This window comes from Cryptomeria japonica, chromosome 4 (assembly GCF_030272615.1).
Source record: "Cryptomeria japonica chromosome 4, Sugi_1.0, whole genome shotgun sequence".
NCBI classification, from domain to species: domain Eukaryota; kingdom Viridiplantae; phylum Streptophyta; class Pinopsida; order Cupressales; family Cupressaceae; genus Cryptomeria; species Cryptomeria japonica.
Window position 1 is genome coordinate 107,418,870 of NC_081408.1, and position 24,881 is coordinate 107,443,750.

A 24,881-nucleotide genomic window follows, 5' to 3' on the forward strand; every position below is an offset into this window, starting at 1 on the left:
GTATCCAAACCCATGCCCTACTCTTGGCAAGAGTTGTTTGTTGGCTAAGCGATTCGTTTGCTTGAATGATCTTTTAGCTTTGATTTTATTTTGTGTCGTAGGACTATATCTCTTCATGGTTACCTTAATCATTCTTTATCTTGGTATGTCTAAGTTGGTGTACATTGGGGCATAGTTTTTGTCGTATGGCGTGTTTCATGGTTTCTCATGTTTGATCCAACAAGTATTGCATTCACTTTGAGTATGTTGGTATAGTTGTGTGGCCCATCTTTTGCATATTCCAATCAAGTCCCCATACAGTACTTGAATGCACACGAATGTCATTCAACTTATATACCTCACATATCCAATCATAGTGGCATGTATGCTTACATACATTAAGATAACCTATTGTTTGTGAGTCTAGTTTACGCATCAAGTATTCATTACATTCTGATTCTTATAATTAGTGATGTCGATAATCCTTTGCAAAATCAAACCTAGGATTGCTCTCTACATATTGCATAACAATCCCATCATCTTCATTGATAATCCTTCCATTCAACCCATCATATCCTCTTTCCTCCCATCTCCCCTATTCACCTTGAGGCTTTAGTTTAATCACCTTCCTTATCCTTCCCCTTTTCCCTTTCATCCTATAGTCCTATCCGTTTCGAGAGCACACCCATGTTCTTGGAACCTACATGTCCTCTCGAGAGGGCATACCACGACTTCCTGCAACCCACCAATGATTGGGGCATCATGCTACTAGTCTATATCTTTTTCTATCCAATATGTTTTAATCTTCTTTGATATAACATCACTTCATGTTGCTATATCAAAGAGGAGCAAAATGTAGACACATAAAATTAGTTAAACTAATATTTAATTAATTACCCCTTGTTATCCATATAATTGATTTATTAATTATATATATATATATATATATATATATCCTATTTCTTCTAAAAATAAATCAAACTCAATCTTGGTCAATATTTCAATCTTACTTCTAATCCCAATTAGTTAAAGTTCCTACAAATCATCCTCCTATTTTTTGTCATTTAGCCTAATTAATACAAGCCTAACCACCATTATCATTTCTCTCAATTTAAAATTTTCCATTCACTCTCTCTCCACCATCACATCCTCCTAATTTGTCCACTTGCACTATAACCGCTCATTATTTAACCTAATCACCGTCACTAATCATTTACACAAGATTAGGAATAAGTCAACAACATGTCATAAATGGCTCTTCCATCTCAACCCCCAACCTTAAATGCTACCCACTTTGGTCTACCCAAGGAATTTTGAATTCCTTTATTTTCTGTTGATGCCTCTTCCCAAGAAATTTTTAATTCCTCTTCTCCTTCCGAAGGAATTTTTAATTCCTTATTTATCCTCTCAATGGTATTTGTCCCTTTTCCCCATGTCCTTGAGGAGTGTGGATTCAAAGATTGTCTTTATGGCTAAATCTCTTGGATCTCCCACTTGTCCTCTCCTCACTCTTTCAATCTAAGCCCTTGATCAATCTTCAATCTTAACCATTCATTTCCAAGTCTCAAACTCTATAAATTGAGCCCTTCTCTCATCTTCAATCATCCACTTTTCGTCATAGACTTGTGTTGCACTTTTGGTTGCATATCCACTTATCATAGCACAATCATAATGCCCATTTTGATCCACATCCATAATCCACTCATCCATCTTCAGGTTGTTATGCTAGCTTGAGAGCATTCCACACTTCACCCCATTTATCTCTCCACTCTCCATTAATCAACTTTGAAACTAGCAAAGTTCGTAGAGACAAGAAGGACAAGAGAGATTTATTAGTGATGGAAGCATCATGAATATATTTCATTGATGTTGTTTGTCTTTCATTATGTTTTTTTATCTAAGCTTTCTTGGTACACACTAAAATGGTTTAAGTTTTATGTTATTTGACTAATCTTAACTAACCATTTTGACGTGATACAAATATATGTAGGTATATTTTATCTGCCTTTCACGTGATCCATTGAGCTTCATATATGTAATCGATACATACCTGGTATTCGCAGATCTGGAGGTCTGGCCAAATTCGCCGAACTATCGCCTTTCTTCACAGTTTCACCTCGTTGCACCTTCCTTACACGATTTTTGGTTGTTTCCCGAGCAGGGGTGGAATGAATATGTCGTGCGAGCCGCTATATAAGCAGTTCACAAGGGTTTTTTCACAGTCCACAGTTTCTTGTTTGGGTATTAGGACGATTTTAGGGTTTTGTTGTTCCCCGAATTCTATAGCCAATTAATCGTACGATTTAATCGTGATTAAACACATTAAACTGTTGAAAATCGTTGACTAAAAAGTACGCGATTTTTTCAAAAAATGGTAGGAAAAAAATCTGCGCCCTCGGTGATTCTTGATTAATCGGGTATAATCATGATTTTTTGCTGATTGTTGCTTTTATGTGTTTTTAAGTCACTTTTTAAGGTTAGGGATTTGTTTTCGAAAATGATATTAGAAAACAAAACAAAAAAATTGAAAAAAGTGCCCAAATTGCCACAAGTTTGCTACTCGTTCATGTGGAAATTTTTGGGCTCATCCAGGATGGACCCATTAATGAAAAGCTGCCCCTTGAATGGCTTCCCAGCTAGACCAAACTGGGTGAAGATTGGAACTAGATACAAGGGCCTTGTGCACAAAACTAGTAACGTAGCTTAAATTCAAAACATGGCAGATGACCATGAATGATGCATTGTTCCTACAAATTTCTTTTGTAAAGAAAACAAATAATTTGTACTATTGGACTGAAGAAAATTTTCAATAATTAATGTAGACAAAGACATCAACCACTATGACTATGAATTTAAATAACTCCTAGCTCCTACAAGCATTAAGAAAAGTTAACCGTAGATGTTGCTCAAATAGTCTACTACCACCTTCGGAGGGAACCAAATGACTTCATGATGTTAACAAGCATTTATAGCAAGTTTCAACTTTCCCTAGCAATTCCAAGGTTAGAACTAATAAATTACAGTACAGTTATGATCAGTCCAGTAGTTATTATGAATTATGGAGCTTTGTTTGCCAACAATAACTGTCTAGTTTCAATTGGATCATCATCAATCAGATCACCATCAATTGGATTGAATTGGCAATCTCCGGAGTCTATGCTTGACTGTTTTTCAGTAGTATTAGCATCTTTTGATTGAGCCCAAATCACAGCATAGAAACCTGACACAATAAAAAATGCTCCCAAAACACTGCAAATGCAACAAAATAACACAAAATGTCGAATTAGCCTCAAGACAGTCTTCTCATCACAGATCTTTCCTCATATTATACTACCAGTCTGCATGGAAAAATGTAAAGATTAGCTTAATTTGAGGAATGTCAGAAGCTAGACCTTCCAATATGTAGTTTGTCACCAAGAAATATGGCTGATGCTATAGCCGCAATCACTATCCCAATCGGCTTAAACATTGCCACAAATAAAGGTCCTTTCTTGCGGTTGCACCAAGTTTGCATGGTGTAAGTAAGCCCCGTACCAATAATTGCCTACAAGGAAGGGATTATTTGATTGAGTGAGAATGTATGGTTGTTTCTAGTTGTAGCTACAAGCATGAGCAGAATGTTAACAAGTAGAAATCCTTACTGAATATAAAATGCTTATAACATCAATAGCCCAATTTAGACTCCAAACAGCTAAGTTATGCTCAGCAACAGATGTTAGAATAGCTGATTGCATAGCCGCAAAAGTGGTGGTAAAAAAGGTAATTGACAATTCAGCTGGATATCTCTTCAAGGTCGCCACCTGGATACAATTTTTTTAGAGTTTGTTGTCGGCAAAAATATTAATGAATGAAATTTCATGGATCGACTAACTTAAAACAGATTACCTGCATTATGTTCCAAGTTGACCAGGAGATTGAGGCTCCTGCAAGAAAAAGAGATCCTATGATCCAATCTTTCAATGTTGTTGTCTTCTCTGAAGTATGGTAATTTTCTTCTGAATCATGGTTTAAAAACCAAAAATTTTTTATGACGGTACCCTTGTAGAAAGTAATAATCATTGCTCCACCAACAGATATGAAAGTACCCAAAATTTTTGCCTGGCTACTTGAACTTCTTATATTCACTTTCTCCAGCCTGAACTCATATGATGATACAAATTATACAGAAGGAAGGCATGGTGCTGGGCAGAGATAAATACCCTGTAAGTAGTTCTAATAAGTGAAAAAATTTAAACTTTTATTGATTGAAGTTTCATCCCGCTAGTCAACTAATTAAGGAAGATATTGGGATTTTGTGGGATAGACGAATTTATTCATCTATATGTATACTGTTGGGATGCAATCAATATACTAGAACAAGAAAAATTGTTATTTGAAACGTAAAAAGATTATATTCTTCACAAAGCATTACAAAAATATCTGATATTCTAAAGATATGGAAAGGCAAAATCTCTTTCATTCATGATAAGACTCCTTACTAGGGAGTAGGGGCGTATAAATGAAAAATACACAATTATGAGCAAGTTAAACTATTGAGTGCACTTGTTACCTGAAAATAATAGATAATACGAAGGTAAATGCAGGGATCAGGTTCGCCATTGCAGTAGCTAGTGTTGGGGAAGCATAACTTACACCGGTGAAGACACAATTCTGCATGATGGTAAATCTGCAAATCCAGACACAATTCAGGAAATCGGAAATTGAATTTAATAAATGTGTCCAGAAAATAACAGACAACAGACATTTAAAGAAAGCAATAATTTGTGGCGTCAAAACTTAAGCATTTTTTTGCCCCTTTATTTAGAACAGGCTATATTTTCTGTGGGCTGTAGTCCATGCTGACTGGGCTCCAAATGATGCCAAAAAGTCAAAAATATATTCTGTTTTCAGAACCTAGTGCTCATAGGTAGCTTCTCATTTGAACAATGATTATGTTCAATTTTGGAGTTTATCTCGCTTGAGATCTTCTGATATTTCAATGATTACACAGCCTTTAGATGTATTTTGTTCCAAACCATATTTCCCCACTTTCCCTACATTATAGCACACTCCAGAATCCAACTTGCTGTTGATTAAAAAATGTTTATTTCACGGATCCGAAAACAAATTTTCATAGAGATTTGAAGATTTCGTCATGGAAAGATAGTTCTCTGCCTGGGGGCAACGATTTTGATCTGTCATTATAATTACATACTAAGGTGATTGATAATTTGTTACACTATTTACATGAGCAAGGTCTACATATTTTGATGCAAAAAGGAAGGATCTCGGATGTATGCACCTTGCCTCTAATTTATTGTTTTCTGCATAGATGGCACACTCGCCGAAAATTCGGCGAGTGACAAAAACTCGCCGAGTTTTTGGACCCGGCGAGTAGTAATGACTTCTATTCGCCAGGGAAACTCGTCAAGTTTTTGCCGAGTTTTTGTCAAAAATTCGGCGAGTTTTTCATAATAGCAAAAAACGGCAAAAAATACATGCATTTTTTGTTTTTCGATACGGTTTTGGGCTAAGAAGGGGGAAACTCACTTGGAAGGGCCACGCTGAGAGCCCACTATGCCCTCAAGTAATCGCCGGGTTTTTTGGTCTGTCCGTCAGGATTCATATATGGAATATAACATTTAAGTATAAGTGACATTTCCTTATATCACTTATACGTTATATTCCATATATACTGTTAGGATGTTTGAGATTGGTTTCGGACTTCCAGGAGTTATAATGCAAAATCTAGTTTTTGGAGGATTCTTCAATTTTCCAGACTTAGTGAAATTTCAGGATCCTTCGGCGATGCCCCTTGACCCCAACTTGGGGGCGCTGCCCCCAAACCCCCGTCGAAAAATATAGGGGGAAACTGCGCTGATGGAAGTAGGAAAAATTTAACCTCTGAGTCTGATTAGGCTCCATATAACAACATAATTAGCATTGAAGAAATCCTGGTATTATACATTTTAGAGTTGAAAGTTTGAAACTATGAGTATGAATGATGAAATTTCAAATATGATGAAAGTTTGAAACTAGTTTTAGCTAGAGCTGGGAAGAGGAAGTTGTATTTACTTTTGGTTTTACAAAAACTATTTACTATTTTGCTTCCAGCCATCAGCATTTCTCATGAGGATGCGATTTTGTAGACACTTTGCATTTAAATATATCTAGAATCAGCTTGTTTCTTTTGTGTTATCATTTATTGACTCATTGGATGCATCTTCTCATTAAATTTTGCAAAAAAAATGCATTTTTATTAAAATTAAGCGTGTTTTTACGTTCCTGAGTTTTTTGCCGAGTTTTTCCGAGTTTTTCCCGAGTTTTCGCCAAGTTTTTTTCTCAGGAGCTTGGCGAGTAGAGCCGAGTCGCAAGTAGTTCAACTATGGTTTTCTATACATGTGTACACTGTGGGGATGTATGCACCTTGCCTCTAATTTATTGTTTTCTGTACATGTGTACACTGTGGAAGCCTTCTCAAAGCACACCATGATTTGTCCCCCTTCTAATATGTTACGGACTTCGAATGTGTCACTGGTATGTGCTGTACAAATTCTTCTGCATCATGGCTCATGTGCATCTCTGCTGTAAAATCAATAAGTCTCCTACTTCTTTGGGAACTATACCAAACACAATTTGAAAGAGTGATATTCCACTTTCCATTCAACCTACTAACACTGGAACTATAGGCAAACTTACAGTGTTACAGGGCTAAATCCTATTTCAACCATGCTCCTGAGAAGATTACTGAAACTTCTAATCACAACTCCCTACTGACAATCAGTTTAAGGATGATGAACGGGGCTGAACAGCAATGGACTAACAAGCTTCTTCCTCAATATCTTACAAAAAAATTGATAAAAGTTTATAATCTCTGTTACTGGTGATGGCCTTTCTTAAAATTAGACGAACCACTCTACTAGCCCTTTTTAAGGATCTATCAACTATAGGAATAGAATCATCACCTCATCGTGTTAGTGAGTACAAAATCTACTGATGTAACTATACAAGGTTCTTTCAGAATATGGTTAACGCCACATAACCCCTATATTTTGAGAACTTCCCTTAGTAACTTAGTCTGATATGAAGACACAAAACTCTCAACATCACGGCATGTGCATGACCAAATAAATCTTTCTTCTACCAAATTGTGTTATATCTACCACAATGTCCTTCAACGCCACATACATGTATCAAGTAATGCAAAGTTGTTTTCTACGAAATGAGAAACCATCATATGAAATTAGTAATCTTTAAAGAATTCATCTCTGATGCACACTTCACTTTGTAGATGCTTAAAGGTTCGGCAAGGAATTTGTCACTAGCGTATAACTCTTTCAAGTTTCAAGAACCCAAGGGCCACAAGAAAAAATTTTGAAGTTAAAAAAAAGTGTCCACTTAATGCACCAACCACAATATTTGATTTCCCAATCCTATGTTCACCTGATTTCCCAATCCTATGTTCACCCGCCAAATTGAAACTCTGCAAATAAGAGAAGATATAGACATAAAATTTCCACGGTCCATAATGTTAATTTGAATGTTTTCTGGATTAAGGAGAAAAGCTCGCATAACCTAATCCAAAAATCATTCAAGCTGAGAGAAGATAGCTTAGCTTGGGAATTCACATGCTTCAAAGTCTGGTGATTCATAAGCAATATAAATATTTACATAATAAAAATGTCGCCATTGCTGAAAGGCAAAGATAAGAGCATACAACTCTTTGATCATACACAAAACAACTCCTTTTAACTTCATTTAGTTTTTCAGAAGACTGGACAGTTTTGCCTCCCTCCTTGGCTCACTAATTGAATAATAACTGTTCCCATAGTGACACGCTCCACACAAAAATAACATCATATGTTTTACCAGCATATATTCTTTGGCAACTAACAGTCTTAACACAACAAATTTGATATTTCTGTAACTCAATCTCTGTTTCTTTATACTTAAATTTGAACCAGAGTTAAGCTTCAATCTCTTGCTTCTCTTGCTCTCTTTTTGGCATATGTTTGACACCATTCTTGTAAAACTGTAAGTACTTAGTTGTATCTCATGTATTGCCTGTCTTTCATACCACCAGTCTTCCGAACATTAGTTGCAAGGCATTCATTGGAAGAAAATCACACATAACTTCAGCCTAATGTCAAATATTTAAATCATTAACACTTCAAGAAAAGGAAATTGCATACGGTTTAGGATTTGGAAGACACGTCAAAGTCAATTTTTAACCATTTCTAAAATCACAAAACTATCAACAGTTACTTTACTTACCTTTCTCTAGCATTTACATCTTGCCCTGAAGACACTGTTCTAATCTTCTCGTAAATGAATTGAATTTTTTACAAATCTTGTGAGTAGTTAACAACTTTACGGTTGCCATTGCCTTTAAAACACTTTAAAGGTTGTTCCCAGCAACCAAACTTTCCTCCATGCCCACATCCGAACCTACATAGTTTGGAACTGGATAACTACACTCCTAGACATCTCTGTATCTCCACTTTGATTGGCAGTTCCATAATATCTATTGCTTAACCCTCCTGGAATGCTTCGATTAAGTGTCTCTCTCATATCTAGTTACACTTCTCTTCAGTCTTTAAAGCAAAGCTTCGTCTACAGAATGCAGGGTTGCCATTACTATTTCATCTTACATTAATAGCCTTGACCATCCAAAAATCTTGTCCTATCTCAGCTTCATCTTGATTTAAGTGTGTCCTTATTTTTAATCTTATTAAGTTCTCTGCATATTAGCATATTTTGAAGAGACAAATTCCATTTGTCACAGATTCTGCAGAGTATTGACTCCTGATGATAATCCAAAGGAAGAGACTTGACTTTGAGATGCCTGAACTGTTTTGTTCTTATATTTATCTTTTCTTTTGTTATCTTCATCTTAAATTTTACAAATTACTCCACCACAGCGTGGTGCCGGTATTCATCTCTGGAACCATCTTCACGACTACTTATCCTGTCAAAACAACTTTACTTTTGCGCCCAGCCCAAGAAGATTTTGGGGTTCAAACCCCCTTTAAAATCTGAAACCACTGTTTTCACTAACCTCCTTGCTTGGAGATTGCTTTAATGAGTCTATAAATAGAATCTGGAGCCACTTTATGCTCCCCTTTTTCTGTTAATCTTCTGATTCGTCCCATTGTAAATGTGCTCTGATTGCTTCAAATCTTCCAAGGATTTCCTCTTCAAGAATCTTTGTTTCTTGCATTTCCTCTTCTTCTTTGTCCCTGGTCCATCATGCACTCCCCTATGCGCCATTTACTCACTCAGATACCGCCTGATTCAGCCTGAAAAAACCGTTGCACCCCATGCTTAGAAAATATGGCAGCCATCTTTTGTCAACTTGCTAGTTTATACAAACTCAGAACAGGGGGAAAAACAAGACTCCCAACTTTTCTACCAGGAAAATACCCTCTTTTCAGGAGCAAACATCCTCTCTTTGTATTCCCTCAAATGATGTCCCCATTGTTGGAATTTAAAACTATTGATAAAATGCTGTGTTGATGAAACATTGAATTACTGCAAGAGGAAATTGAAACTGTTAGTGAACTACCTTTGCTATTGAACTATATGTCTATCATTGGAACTTCATCAAGACTGAAAAAATAAACTGAGTGTGAGGTCTAGTGGTTATGGGAGGCTAAAAAATCTTCATTTTGTAAGACTGGTCTAATGGAGGGGCTTCAAGATATATTTTTAGGGAATGCTACAGGATTAATTAGGGTAGGGTCCTTGGAATGGGGCTTTCTAAAAAAATTTCAGTAGGTGTTGTTGAGATGTTTTAGGAATCTTTTAAAGCGGTGATCCAATGAATTTTGTAGTACAGTTTAAGGTAAAAGCTTAAGCTCCAAAGTTTACGGAACTTGGTGGTCTTATGAATTTTATTATTTAAAAGTCTTATATGATTGACAAGTGGCAGGGAAAAAGCCTAAATTTGTGGTGCCAAAGGCACTGCTTATCAAACTAAAAAGTAGGGGCTGCCACTATCGAGGGAAAGACTCTAATTAATCATGCATCACACTCCCTGCTCCTTCAAAACAGATCCTGAAACCCCTCCACGTGGGACCCAGCCTTAGTATCTTTTTTTCATAAATAATTTTCTGCCATTTGTCAATCATCTGAAATTTTTGGACTCCTGTCAATTAAATTTTTATATAATTTTTATTTTTTTCAATTGGTAAGCTTGTAGATTTTTTAGCCTGGCTTGAGTTCAGGGAAGTCACAAGGGGAAGCTCCTCCCCAATCAACTTATTCAACTCATATCAACTTAGAAGCCACCACTTGGAATTCCAACAGTAGATGACACTTTGGGGATTCGAACATGGATCTCCAACTTGAGAACCTTATGGCCTTGCCATTAGTGCACAACCCATTGAGAATTTTTTATACATATTTTTAATATGCTCTGTTGATTTGAATATGCAAAATAACAAAATTCATGAGACCACCAATTTTCCTTTATTTTGGAACTTAAACTTTTAAGCTTAAACTGCGCTACAAAATTCATTAGATCACCCGCTTTAAAATACTCCCAAAAAATACCAGCAGAACTCACTTAAGTTTTTTTAAAACCCCTCACTTAAGTTTTTCTAAAACCCCCTCCATCAGACTGCAACCTGGTCACCATAATTTTAAATCAAACTTTAAAGCATACACCACACAAAAATCTTGGAAATTTTGAAACTTCAAGCAAGCTTGTATTCAGTTTTGTAAGCTTGGCTTGGAGACACTCTCTAGTAGGGAACATGTGCTGGTTGTTGAACGTACGCAATCCCAATGACCCGAGGATTAATGTTAATTGTCAGAGGAATCGCCTACACACTGGTGCGGATCACTTTCATTAAAAGTCTTCTTCGGCATCCCATGAATTTAATTCTCTACTCAGTTTTTTCGTGTTTTGGTTTTACTAATAAAGGCAGTTTGCTCAACTGCTCTTTTTGGCTGAGGAATAAGGGAACAGCAACAATTTTCTATTTTAAGGGGTTTGGAAAGTTCAACAAGAGTAATACGAATGTTGGGAGATTTTCGTCAGTCTTTAGAGTTGGAAGGAGTTTTCTGGAATAGAAATAGATCAGAGGTTTATTCCCAGTGGAGGCTAAAAGGAATAAGGGTGATACTCTACGTCTTTTTTGTCTTCATTAATGGTAATGTTTCGCTGTGTTTATGTTTTGTCTTATATGACTGCTCTGGCAGTAAAAACATCCTATTGTAGTTTCCTTGTACGTGCATTTGAGTGTGATCATGCTCTTTGCTTTTAGTTTATTTCGAAACACTTCATATTGTAAGCCTCAATTGAAGAAACAGGGTATTTCTAGAGATTCTTTCTGCAGGTTCAGAAGAACTAATCTGCACCAGTTAAACTAGCTGCATCACGGCCACAATAGTCTCACTCTCACCTTTAAGTAACCCACAGGATGATTTGTCCTGAACGATTGGGTGTTACTGTTGGATGAAAATGCGTCCTTAGCAACTGCCGTGCTTTGATATGCAAATAGAGATTTATGGCTATTATCAAATTAGGCAAATTTCAATATAATCCACATCCTCTCTAAAAGTGTTTGCTTACTCTATATAAGAAAAGTAAAAATAGGTTCATTTTACATTTTTGGAATGAAAGCTTACTTACCCACACAAGGCAAGAACAAAAAATCTACCCAGCATAGGCCACGTGAGAGGTGGCCGTTTACCCCTGCAATCCAGCCCACCATCTGAAATTAGTACATAAGTCAGTTTTGCAGTTATAAACATATAAAAAATCAATGCACAACAGCTAGTGTTTGTTACAGAAATGTGCCATTTCGCTCGAATGTGTTGCAAGTGAAATTGAGTTCGTAGTTGACTGTTGCATAAACAGCCAGCCGCATCACAATGTCATACACATCTTTCTAAGTTGAACTTACAATCTAAAGCAAGGATTACCCAAAAAAAATAAAAAAGAAGAAAGAAAAAGAAAAAGAACTTTGCATTGAAGAAGAATAAGAGGGCATGTCAAATAAAACTTAAGTACCCAATAAGAGGGTACTGAAGTACCCAATAAAAGGGCATTTCACAAAATAAGAATGATTTTATTGATTCAAGTTTTCAATTTGGGGTATTTGATCTCTAAACCCGTGTAGATGCTAATAAGCACTAGAAAAAATTTAAACACTAGCAATTTGGTTTATGTGATTTTATTCAGTCAACAGAAGGATTCCAATCATTTTTCCGTGAAGTTAATACATTATATAAACATACAAAAATGACCGTCGAAATTCTCTATTTTGCAATAGTTAAAGAAAATGGGTATAGGTTAGTTCTATTATCTATATAACTGTCTAAAAAATACAAATGGGTAGAGGCTTATTCCATCATATATGTACCTGTCTGCTAAAAATGCAACTGGGCATAATAGGATTGAAGCCAAAGCATTGCTGTAGACTACAAACGTAAAATGGTTCAATCCTGTGGAGAAAGCCGCTTTGCTCAATGTTGTCAATCCCACATCAAAACATTCCAATGAAATCATCACTGCGAAAGGCAGGAATTTGTAAAATGAATTCATTTCTCTCTCCTGCAAATAGATTTACTATCATGGGAATGCTTTATATCAAATTAACAAGATCAGTTTCTTTGGCCACAGTCCTGAATCGCATCAAGATGCAGATCTGTTCTTGCCATTGCAGAGTTAAGTTTTCACAATAATGAGGTGGGGCTTGTTTGCCCGTGACCATTCCATTGACAATATGCTAATTTTCTCGTGATACAACGTATGTAATCGAAATGACTACATATTTCAGAATACAAAGGAAAAGTTATCTCGAAAATTGGAAGAGCTGAGCAGTCACATCCTTCGTAATTTTCCATTGTATTGTATATTTGATTAAATTATGGTTACCACTGGGTGGGAGTATTTTTCTAGTTTAGGGGGTGTTGTGACACCAATTTTATTGGGGGCACACAAACGGAGAAGTCCAGTCAAAAGTGCAGAGTTCAACAGAATAATAGATGGAGTCCAGTGAAAAGTGTAGAGTTGAACAGCATATTAATGAAAGGAGTGCGTGGTGCATGGTAATGACGAAAAGGTTCTCAAAAGCCGAGTTACCTTAAAAAAGATTGTGTGGCGACTAGCTGGACATGATGTTTTAGGAATATATCCGTCTAATGAAAATTAAACTTTATTTAATGAATAATTATAAAGTAGTTTAGATTTAATAATGAATAATTACAATTGGTAAATTAGATGATATTGTAATCTATTATTTTTAAGTAAATGTTAAATAGATAAAGTATTTAATTCTAAACTTGACAGTTGAAATTTATGAGTTCAACTTGAAATCTAGATGATATTTGTTCTAGGAATAGTGTTTTTATAACAATGAGCTTTTAGACCTATATTGACCCCATTGTCTTTATGAGTTCGAGTTCGGAGTTTTAGGTCTAGTCTATTGTCACAAAGTCCTCCCTTACATATGGATTTGACCCCATGCTTATAGATTGTTCTAAATTCAACTTTGTTTCCTAGGTGGTTTTCAATTATTTTGCATCCTTATGTAAGAATTGGCGATGTTTAGGAATGCCTTGAAAAAGTGGTTGTTATATTGTAAGGAGACATGTTCTCCTAGGTCAACCCTTAGAAATGTGTGCAAGAGTTTCAAGACAACATGCAAGAGGCAAAGAAATTAGATCATCAAGAGTTCTCGAGCCCTACAAGGGTTTGAGGTGTTGTTCGCTAGTTTTTTGCCTGGTGATATTTCTTTGATGGGAACAACGGGGGGGGCATGTGGGTGCCCCCACATCACAAGATCCGTAATCATGTGACCTCTGTGAATTCTTTTGATAGAAGTTAGTCTGCTGACTATTCGATCAAGGTTGTCCCTGATGTTCTACCTTCATCCTTGCCCCAGTACCATCTTGATTCATTTTTTGCTGATGAGGAAACTGCTTGATTTATGGACAAATTGCTAGGTGGAAATTGTTGCAAGGTGTACGCCCTTGGTCTTTTTGTGTTGTGCAGTGCAGTGCTCAGGTTTGTGATATGACTTAACTGCCTCCTGTGGATTCTATAAGTCTTGTGGTTGTATTGGGCAATAATAGGTCGATCTTTTGGTGCAACGACAACCACACTTGTAACAAGTGGTATCAGAGCTTTGGTCATAGGTTCAAACCCCTCGCTTGCATTTGGGGGGTGGGGAATTGTTGCAATGTGTGCGCCATTGGTCTCCTTGTGTTGTGTAGTGCAGTGCTCGGGTTTGTGACATGGCTTAACCGCCTCTTGTGGATTCTATAAGTCTAGTGGTTGTATCATGCATTAACAGGTCAATCTTTTGGTGCAACGACAACCACAGTTGTAATAGAAACTCCCCTAAAATGGGTAGGGTCCCTGAGCAACTTGCTCATCCGATTTTTTGTCATGTTAAGGATCAACAAGTTGAGGTTCCTGATGTGTTGTTGAATGTTGCTATCGATGAGCTCAGCTTCTCTCTCGTAGGTAAGTTCCTATCTTTTTGTCCTACTATAGATCAGGTTTGGAAATGGGCTAATGCCCATTGGAAACTTAAGGGCAATGTTTCTATTAATGCTATGGCTAATGGACTTTTCTTGTTCAGTTTTGTCAACCACTTGAAGATATGGTTAAGATTCTCATTGAAGACCCTTGGACTTATGGGAGTAATTTTCATAACTTCTTATCCCTTTGCAAAAGGAAATCGGGTCTAGACCCCTAGAAAGATTTGGGAGTGGTAGCTCTTACATGGATCCGTCTCCTAGGGCTTCCTCCAGAGTATTGGAATCTAGGAGTGTTCAAAGGGATTATTGATTCTTTTGGTAAATTCTTGGAGCCTTTGGATAGGATTATCCAATCCAAATTTAGGCTTCTTTTTGTTAGAATCAATGTTAATGTGGCTTTTAACTCAGTCTATTCAACCTAGGTTGTACTCCTTTCATGAGTTGGTTCTTGGGTTCAACCCATTAAATATGAAAATGCTAAGGCCTTTTGCCAATATTATAGGAAATGTGGACATTTCAGTAATGAATACAAAAAACAGCATAGCAGGAAACAACAAGGAACAAATGATCCCTCATACATGCCTAAGAATATGGCAATTGGGATGGAGAATGATAGGGTTTAGTTTGAGGAAGGCACCAAAAACCAGTCAGTTCCCTCAGTGGAAGAAGTGGAAAAAAGACATTTGAAGGATAAGAAGAAGCATATTGATGACTTGATGGCTTTGTCCTTGGGGAAGGAGGATAACTTTACCCCTGTTAAGGGGTCTCAATTAAAAGCTGGAAATTCTTCACAAAAAAGTAAGATGAACCCTTTTGAGAAAGAAGTAAATAAAGAGGTTAATATGGTAGTGGATCTAGGCCACAATACTAATGGGCATTGCTAGAAGACTCCTCCTCAGCCCAAGACTAGTGATAAGGAAAATAAATCTATTATGATGATACCAAGTCCCAATAAAGAGAATAGTAATTTGGAGGATGGAAATATGGTTTTGAATGAGGACACTGAGGCTAGTTTTTGAACCTAAAATAAAACCTATGCATTATGGGGTTCTCTTCAACCCCTCCCCTAAGCATGTCAAGGAAAAATTTTATGGGGATGACTCAAATTTGGATTGGACTCAGGTGGGAGTCGAAAATAAAAATAAGAAGAAAGTTGATGTAGGAGGTGATGGTAAAGTGGGTTGACCTTCTCATAGAGATATTAGAAGTAGAGATATGGAAAGGGAGATTTCTAGTGGGAAGCAAAGGACTTTAGACTACCTCTCAAAATCTAAGAAAAAGAAGAAGTGAGAGTTTGTATCCCTTTATAGAGGGTTTGTTTGGACTGCTCAAGGTTGAGTAGTTCCTAGGTAGCTAGTTTTGATGAAGATTTTATCTTAGAATATGAGAATCCTTAACAACCCAGTTATATAGCATATATTTAACTGCTTTCTACTTGAGCATAAGATTGATATTCTTTTGCTACAGGAGACTAAAATGAGATCTGAGGCCTTCCTTAAAAACTATTAAGTCTGTCTGGCCTTCTACAGAGTTTTTGGCTAGTGATGTTGATGGAGCTTCGAGTGGCATCGCTACTATATGGAATCTAGACTCCTTTTCTTTTACTTTGATGCATTCCACAAAAAACACTCTTATTATTAAAATACAAAACTCACATGCTCGCCTTGAGTGGAATCTTATGAATATCTATACCCCTAATGTGAGATCTCATAGAGCTACCCTTTGGAATTCATTGGCTTCCTTTATCATTAGCTCTACTACTAACATGTGGATGTTGGGGGGAGATTTTAACTCTCCCATGTATCCCTCAAATGTGTTTGGTGGCTCTGACAATTATTCTGATAGTATGAATGATCTTGTTGACTTTATATCTACAACTAGTCTTATCGACATAAATTTACATGGATCCCAATTCACCTGTTCCAGTAGGCGACAAGGCCAAAACCTCATTTAAGTTAGACTGGACAGATTTTTGGTTTCTAGTAATTGGATGAATGTGGATAACCTCTCCCTCACTTACCTTCCCAAGACTAGGTTGGACCATAATGCCATTATTCTCTCTTGGACTAATGGTCTCAAAAAAGGACCCTACCCATTCAAATATGAAAATAATGTGGACTCTCCATCCATACTTCAAAGCTTTGGTTGAACAATGGTGGAATGTTCAGGTTTATGGAACTCCCATGTTTTAGGTTGTTCAAAAACTGAAAATGTTGAGAGATATAGTGAAAGGATGGAAAAAATATTCTTTTGGCAACATTTTTTAGCATAAAAATTCTATCGCAACCAAGTTGACTTCCATCCAAGGCAAGATTGAAAGAAACCTGGGTTCCCAGGAGGATGTTTTTGGAGAAAATCGCTCTAAGGGAGCAATGGCTTAGACTTCAAAAAAAAAAATGGTTTATTGGAAGCAGAAGTCTTGTATAAAATGGCTCACAAGGGGTGACAAGAACACTAAATTCTTTCACCAGTCGACCATGAAACATAGAAGTAGAAACAAGATAAGGTAGCTTCAAAGAGAAGATGGATCCATTATGCAGGATGAAGATGATATTACGAGGATAGATGTTGCTTTCTTTGAAAGCCAAAATAATAATGGTCATAATGTTTTTAGTGATCCTGAGGGCTTGTTAGAGGTTATTTAAGAGGTTATCACAAATGGGGATTTTCTCTACCTAAATTCTAGGGTCTCCTTTCAGGAGGTGAAGGATTTTTTTTTCTTTTGGAGATTACAAGGTCTTGGGGCCTAATGTTTTCCCCCTGGCTTTCTTCCAGGAATTATGGGATGTTGTTAGGTCGGATGTATTTAATGTTGTAAAGGATTTTTTCAGATCAGGTAAACTTCTAAAACAAGTCAATTCTACCTATAATGCTTTGATTCTTAAGTGTGATAATGTTACCACTTTAAAGTACTATAGTCCTATAAGTCTCTATAACACTTTGTAAAAAAATTTCTCTAAGATAAATGGTCAATAGACTTAAAAATGTGTTGAATAAAATGCTTTGAAAATCAAAATGGTTTTAAAAAAAGGTAGACACATTATGGATGTTGTTATCACTACCCATGAATTAGCCCATTCTTTGGATCCCAACAAAAAACCTAGCATGGCTTTCAAGCTAGATATCTCTAAAGCCTATGACTGGGTGTCTTGGAACTTCCTTTTCGAAGTTTAAAAAAAGTTTTGTTTCAAAGGCAAATTACTCAAGATGATAGTTGAATGTGTTACTACCCCTATGTTTTTGGTTTTGGTTAATGGTTCTCCTAAAGGTTACCTCTCTTGTGGTTGAGGGCTCCGATGAGGTGATCCTCTCTCTCCTTACCTTTTCATTATTTGTGGCTAAAGTCTTGGGGAGAAATATTCAAGATGCAGGGAGATGGGAAGGTTAAGAGGTATTAAAGTTACTTCTTTTTTTGCCCCTATTACTCACCAGCAGTTTGTAGATGAAACTATAATATTTGGGGAAGTTTACATTTTTGAAGCTAAGGGATGGAAGGAGATCCTTGATAGCTATGTTAAATTATTTGGTCAACGTATAAACTATAAGAAGAGTAAAATCTACTTTCTTAATGTGCCTCCTACTCTTCAAACTAAAATCACTAGAATCTTTGTTTGCAGTGTTGCTTCCTTTCTTGATTCCTATTTGGGGTTGTCCCTTATTTCTAAAAACCTCCCCAACTTCTTCTAGAATGTTATCATTGAGAGATTTCAAAAAAAGCTTTCAAGATGGAAAGGGAAACTTTTAAGCTTAGTTGGTCAAATCTTTCTTACAGAACATCCTAGTCTACTACCTCTCACTCTTCAAGATGTTAGGATGTGTAGCAGAAAAATTGACAAAATCCATTTAAATGTTTTTTATGGTCAGGTAAGGAAGATAGAACTCGTATGGAATTTGGTTGCTTGGGAGAAAGTGTGTAATTCCAAAAGAGCGGGTGGGATTGGAATAAGAAAATTAAGACCTTTTAATAGGTTTTTGGTCTCCAAAATTGAATGGCAACTGATAGAAGGTGCTCAAGACTAGGCTAAAATATTCAAAGAAAAATATCTCAATAATGCCAACAGTACTATAATTCACCATGATTTTAATAATGACCTCTAGATCATGTATTTGGAACAATATAATCAAAATCAAAATTATTCTAAAGAAGGGAGGAAGGAAAATTGTCGACAATTACAAACACACTAGATTACTCAATGCAATGGGATCTCGGTTGAGCGTTGCTTGTCATTGCAGGATAGCCAGGGTAGATGAAAGAACTTCAAGGACCAGGTGAGGAATGGTGATGGTATCTTTGATTTTGATAGAAGAAAAATGATGATGGAGGTTGAGCAGTTATGTGCCATTTTGGGTGACTACTCCTTTCTTTCACCCAACAAAGAGGATGCATGGATTTTAGCAACATCAACTCTCACGTGCCTTCTCAATCAAATATACTTACAAAACTATCGAGGCTGATACAATGGACCATTTCAATTAGAATTTCATCTAGGTAAAAGGTTTAATTCCTAAGATTGCTTGTTTCTGGTGGGTTACGACCCATGGTAATATTCTGACTATTGATAACCTAAACAAAAGAGGCTTCCCCATTGTTAATTGATGTATTCTATGATGCAAAGATCTTGAAAGTATTGATCATATTTTCTGCATTTCCAATTTGTTAGAGAGGTATGGGAAGAGATGCTTGCTAACATTGGGGTAGCTTGGACTATTCTGGGTAATATGTGAAGTGTGATGGAACAGTGAATTCATGGCCCTTTTACCCATCCTATTATTAGAAATTTATGGTTTCAAATTCCCCTATTTATTGTGTGGAATATATTGCATGGGGGCTTCACTTAGTGAACCTAGGTTATAACACATGCATTCATGGCATACTAAAGAATCCCCCTATTTAAAAAAAATATTGCCCTAAAATCCTTTCTTGTCACCCCCTCTCAATACACAAGTTGAATTAAAAGCCCCCCTAGTTTTGCCAAATATTGCTTTTTTTCATAGCCCAAATCAAAAAACTCTCCTATTTTCACTGATAGGCAATAAATTGTGCCCTCATTTTTGGGATATTAAACCCCCCAATATGAATGCACATGATATAATATTGCCTAGCCAGTGAATCCCCCATGATATATGGAAGGAACGAAACAATAGAATATTTAGAGAGGAGGACAAAAATAGTAAGAAGTTTCATATTATAAAACAACAGATAAAGGAGAATGTGAATGTTGCTTCCTTTGGTTAGTCTAAAGTCTCACCTAACTTGCTAGACCTCAAAATCAAACAACATTGGAGCATAACACATAATTTATGAGTTTGAATTGGAATAAAATGATTTTAAGAAGACAGTGCAGTTGGTCCCCCTAGAAACTAGATAGATTAAATACAACTTTGATGGTTGCTCTAAAGGCAACTTTGGGTTATTTGGAACAAGTGTCATTATTAGAGATTACAAAGGGCATCTAATAGAAGGATACTATATTAATTTGGGTAGATGTTCTAATAATAGGGTGGAGGTTGTGGCTTTTTAGCAAGGGCTTAGGCATCTACGTGAGTTGAATTTCTAGGGTGTCATCCTTGAAGATGACTCTAAATTAATTGTGGATTGCCTAAATGGTAAGGTGAATGTCTCGTGGGAAATAAAAAACATAGTGGAAGAGAAGAAGAATGGTGGACTATTTCCCTAAAATCAAAGTCCAACATATCTTTAGGAAGGGAAATAGAGTTTCTAATGAAGTGGCTAACTATGGGCTAAATCATAACGACTGGTATTTTTTCAACTTTTTGCAAAGTCTTATTACACTAAAAAAGATTCTATTTGAAGAGATAAGTGAGTTCTATTTGAACAACGCGACCTCTTATATTGGTAATAATGATAGATAAAAAAATTAAACACCCCTTGTTCTTGAGGAAAAAGGGCACCAAAACTTTTTGAACTCAAATTTAGATGTTGAGTAGGATGTTGATCTAGCTCTTACAAGGTATATTGAGATGGGGTCCTTTTAGACTTATCCAGGCTGGAGCGAAGTTAATATTCTTAATTTTGTTGAGAATTACAGAGAAATCTTATCGCCATTTGGTTTTATTGCCAAGTGTGATGTAATTATTAGATGGAAAGGTGGTAGTTTTATTTTGCTTCTGGGTAGGATAAATCATGATGTGACATGTGTCCTTTCACTTGTGTGAAAAGGCAAAATGACTTAAAAGTTGTCTCTCTCATTGTTGATTCTCATTTTGTTGGGTTAACGATAAGTTTGGTGAGTATTTTTTGTGTAGCTTCTGGAAATATTACCAGTCTACTATGAACCGAATTTATGACATGGGGGTCCATTGAAATAGTCAGAGCCAAAGAATTGTAAGGAACTTTAAAAAAATGAGGAAGTGTGGCCCAACCTGTTCCATAACCTTGGGATGATGCCTTTATTTTTTGCCATGAAGGTTATGTAGAGGCAAGAGGAGTAATTGCAAAACTTGCAGATAAATGTGTGATAAGGACCCAAACCCAACACTCTTAAGGTGATTTAAGTGCATCTAATGCCTCTAAGAGGCTCAAAACTTGTCCTCCACTAAGCCAAGTGGATCCTCTGCCTCTACACCAATTAAACACTCCCAAAAAACATGTGTCTAAGGTTCATAATACATCAAGACTCTGTTTATCCAGACAACTCAAGTATTAGCCTGAAACTAGGCGTAGGCTCGTAGTAGCCCTGCAAGCACTATTTTAGGAGATTATCTCCCCAAAGTTGCAAATCACCAGACAAAAAAATCACATATCAGGATACCCTTTTCAGCCAACAATAACATATCCAAAAATCAGGTACTATTACTTTGGACTAACAATCTCAAAAACTCACTGTCCTTTGTATCTGGTAGGCTAATTAGGCCACATTTGCAAAGGAAGTACTCCCCAAATACATCTCCAGAAAGAACCCTTATGTATAGTCTTTGGCTATGATCCAAAACCAATTATTTTATAGGTTATATGGTCAGGTTAGGCTTCTATATTCCCTAACCCCCAAAACCCTCACTAATTCACCCTTAAACCTAGGGCTTGCTCAAAAAAGTCATCCAAATACACTTCCAGAATCAAATGAAGGTTTATTCACCATGTCCCCAACATACTCTTACTGTTTCAAACATAAAAATATCCCCTCCTTAAGGCTGATATGTTACTGCTATAACTATGGCACAAAAACCATGCATTTTCAGTTAATCTTTCCTAGTGTACACCAAACTTTCTCTTCTTCCTATCATTAAATTGTCAAGAACGTATGATACAAGTTAGGGTTGATCCAATCCATAGGAAACAGAGTCTTACATCTATGGCTGGGTCATTATGTTAAAGGAAACCAACAAAACAGTAAATAAAAGACTGCATACTTAGGAATGCATAGTACAATGTGTGATTCCAGGTTTATTGAACCTTCAACAGATTACAAACATGTAAGGATGCATAGACACTACCCTCACTTAATTACAAAACCAATAGCAAAACTACTTTAGTGCAAATAAAGCATATAAACCACAAATTTGTAGGAAAATAAATGAGTTTTATTGCTATTGAGTTGTAGTCTGTACAATCTGTACTTTCTTGTTCTCTCCTCTCTCATACAAATGCCTCTCAGGGATTTAAGTAGGCCTCCAACAACTGCCCCAACTGATCCATGTAGTCATTTGTCATTACAAATGATTAACAAGCCTATTTTGTCATTTCCCACCAAAATGGCACTAGTCGTTAATATTCAAATATCTGAATTAAAGACTCCTATTAAACAACCTATTATGAGTTCTACCCAGAGCTAATGAATCTTAAAGGATAAAAATTCTTTATTAAAGAGGTCTAAACACTCTTAAGACCATTCCCAATCCTATAACCCTGAAATCCTATATTTGGTCCTATGGTCCTATTAGGCCCATCAAGACAATTAACCATTACATTAGGTTCATTACAATAAAATGTCATAATTGGCTTTGAAACATCAAAATTGAGTCTATTAGACCCATACACCTCCTTGCCATGCCTTCACGGTTTCCTCTAAGTTGTCTTCATGTCAGGGGCTCCTACACCAAAAGGGCTATAATAGAGTGCTTTTGTCGAGATTCTGCAACGCATGGCAAAAAGGAGAAGTCACTATTGGTAGTATATCCTTTATGGTCATGCTTGATTTCATTGCAGAGGTGATGAGCTTAAAGAATGAGGGGAAGAAGGTCGAAAAGAGAATTTTTAGAGACTACAAGAGATACCTGAAGAAATTCTTTGAGAAAGGTGAAAAACCAATAGTAGTACATAATGGGTATGATCGCTATGTTCTCCCTAAACCCTATGCCATAGTTAGTTACTTTTCATGAAATATTTTACATTTGAAGGGTGTTATACTACTATGCATGGTTATCATTTTTATATTCTTAATCACACTAGGCATGGTAAAAGAATTAATTTGCCTTATTACCTATATACCTATTTGTCTACTAGTATCCTGAAACGGGCTACCCCTCTACTTCATCAAGGGCTTATTTATTTCCTTTACAAATATGTGTTTGATCACTATCCTCACCATAGTCGCTTGCTAACCATTCCTAGGCCTTATGAGTATAAAGATGAAGCCCCCTACTCTTTTGTTCAAATTGAGCTTATTAAAACCAATTCTTTATCGTCAAACGAGCAAACCCCTTTTCCAAAACTAAGGGCAAAAAACCCAAAGTCAAGCCTGCATCTGAAGCCCTTGAGGTTTCCTTACTCAAAATAAACTTGGAAAAATTAGAAGTTGTGACCCCAAAAAATAGCCTGACCAAAGCTAGGAAAATGGAGAAAAATCTAGCAAGAAGTACTAGATGACCATTGATTTGGAATTGCATGACTTTGAGGTGAAGGAGTAAAATTTGTATGATAAGGAAAAATATGATGGAATATTTGGAGAGAGGAACTCGGCTCACCTTCTTTCCAAGGACAAAAAATATAAATTGGAAAATAAAGAGGCTTCCCCTGACCCTACTGAGGTTTTTACCCTTGAGGAAGATGATGGCTCCTCAAATGAAGAGTTGGAGGATGAGAAATTTTAGGAGGTTGGGGAGGAGCAAGGGGATTATAGCAAGGAGGAATCAAAGGGTTTAAGTGATTCTCAATAAGGAAAAGGTAGCTTTGAATAAAATTCCCAATTCGTAGTGGCCTTTGATGATGATAAAATGGTGCTCTATTACCAAAATTCTCTAATTGATAATGAGGAGATCACAACCAAATAGCTAAAATGCTAGGTTATGGAACTTTAGGTCAAGTTCATAAATTTGGAGGCGAAAGTGGAGGCATACATGAAATATTATAGGCTTGTGGGGGATGCCCTGCATTCCCTCTATGCTATCACTGATGGGATTATGTGGAGAGCGTCCATGGGGTTCATTTTGGGACAAAGCCATATGAAGAAGAAAGCCAAAAAATTGAAGGGTAAAGACAACATGTAGGAGGATGCGCAAAGAGATGATGTGTTATGCCCTAAAGCCTGGCGAGAGTAGATGAAGCATCTAGCCAGGAATTGGAATCTCATCAGGGATGATTAGGATACTGCTGGTCTAATACTTTTTTGGATGGTTCTTCTTCAAAATTTTGGTTTAGTTAGTTTAGTTGCTTTCCTAGTTAATTATGCTATGTTTTACTACTATGGACCTATGGTTAACTAGGCCTACATGTCATCTTAGTATGATACCTATTTTATTTTGATTATGGATATTGCTATGACTATGTGCAGGCATTGAAGTTATCATTGATGTCAACATGTGTGTGTGTGCAAGGCTGATTTGATGAAGTTGCAGAAGAGTTGCTATGATCTAGTTGAAGGCAATGATCAAGTTGATCATAGTGATCAGATTTGTGAAGATGATAGATGTAGTAGAAGAGATCAACTATGAAGTTGCAGACTCCCACAATGCCTATGATGTGTCTATGAAGTTTTTGTTGGATGTTCTAAAGATGGAATAGTGAAAACATGTATATCAACAAGACTCCATTGTGTTATACCGATCACATTATGGTCTGAGAAATAAGCATCACAAGTCGTGTCTGGATAACTCAACCGATGAGGTGTTGTGCAGGTGAAGTGATCATATCAGGATAACTATACTGATACCAAGTTGTATGCAGCTTATGCCATATTGGGATAGCTATGCCAACAAGGGGACTGAGGATGTGCATCAGAATAGCTAGACAAAGGAAAAATAGTTGTTTTGGGTAATACCGATAGAACAAACTATCTCGATATCAGTGTATTAGGGTAGCTATTGAAGGTAGATTGACACATTATTGCTATGTCGATAGTGTTAGCTATTTCGATGGATGTGCATTTCAAAATATCTGTGTCGATGAAGGTTGTCACCATGGAGTTTGATCATCGAAATAACATAGATCGATATATTGAAGGATGGTGGAGATGCGATGTTGGAATAGC

General features: G+C 36.5%; 1 protein-coding gene across 1 annotated transcript; it reads right to left on the bottom strand.

The window, feature by feature from the left end:
• Positions 1 to 2,810: 2,810 nt before the first annotated feature.
• LOC131047205 (WAT1-related protein At5g40240) lies at positions 2,811 to 12,798 on the bottom strand. The gene is made up of 7 exons (XM_057981067.2): positions 12,330 to 12,798; positions 11,597 to 11,659; positions 4,529 to 4,645; positions 3,865 to 4,114; positions 3,621 to 3,779; positions 3,372 to 3,523; positions 2,811 to 3,228 (listed from the first exon to the last, which is right to left on the bottom strand). The coding sequence occupies exons 1-7, from the start codon at positions 12,509 to 12,511 to the stop codon at positions 3,036 to 3,038; spliced, it is 1,116 nt and encodes a 371-aa protein (XP_057837050.2). The 5' UTR covers positions 12,512 to 12,798; the 3' UTR covers positions 2,811 to 3,035.
• Positions 12,799 to 24,881: the final 12,083 nt, after the last annotated feature.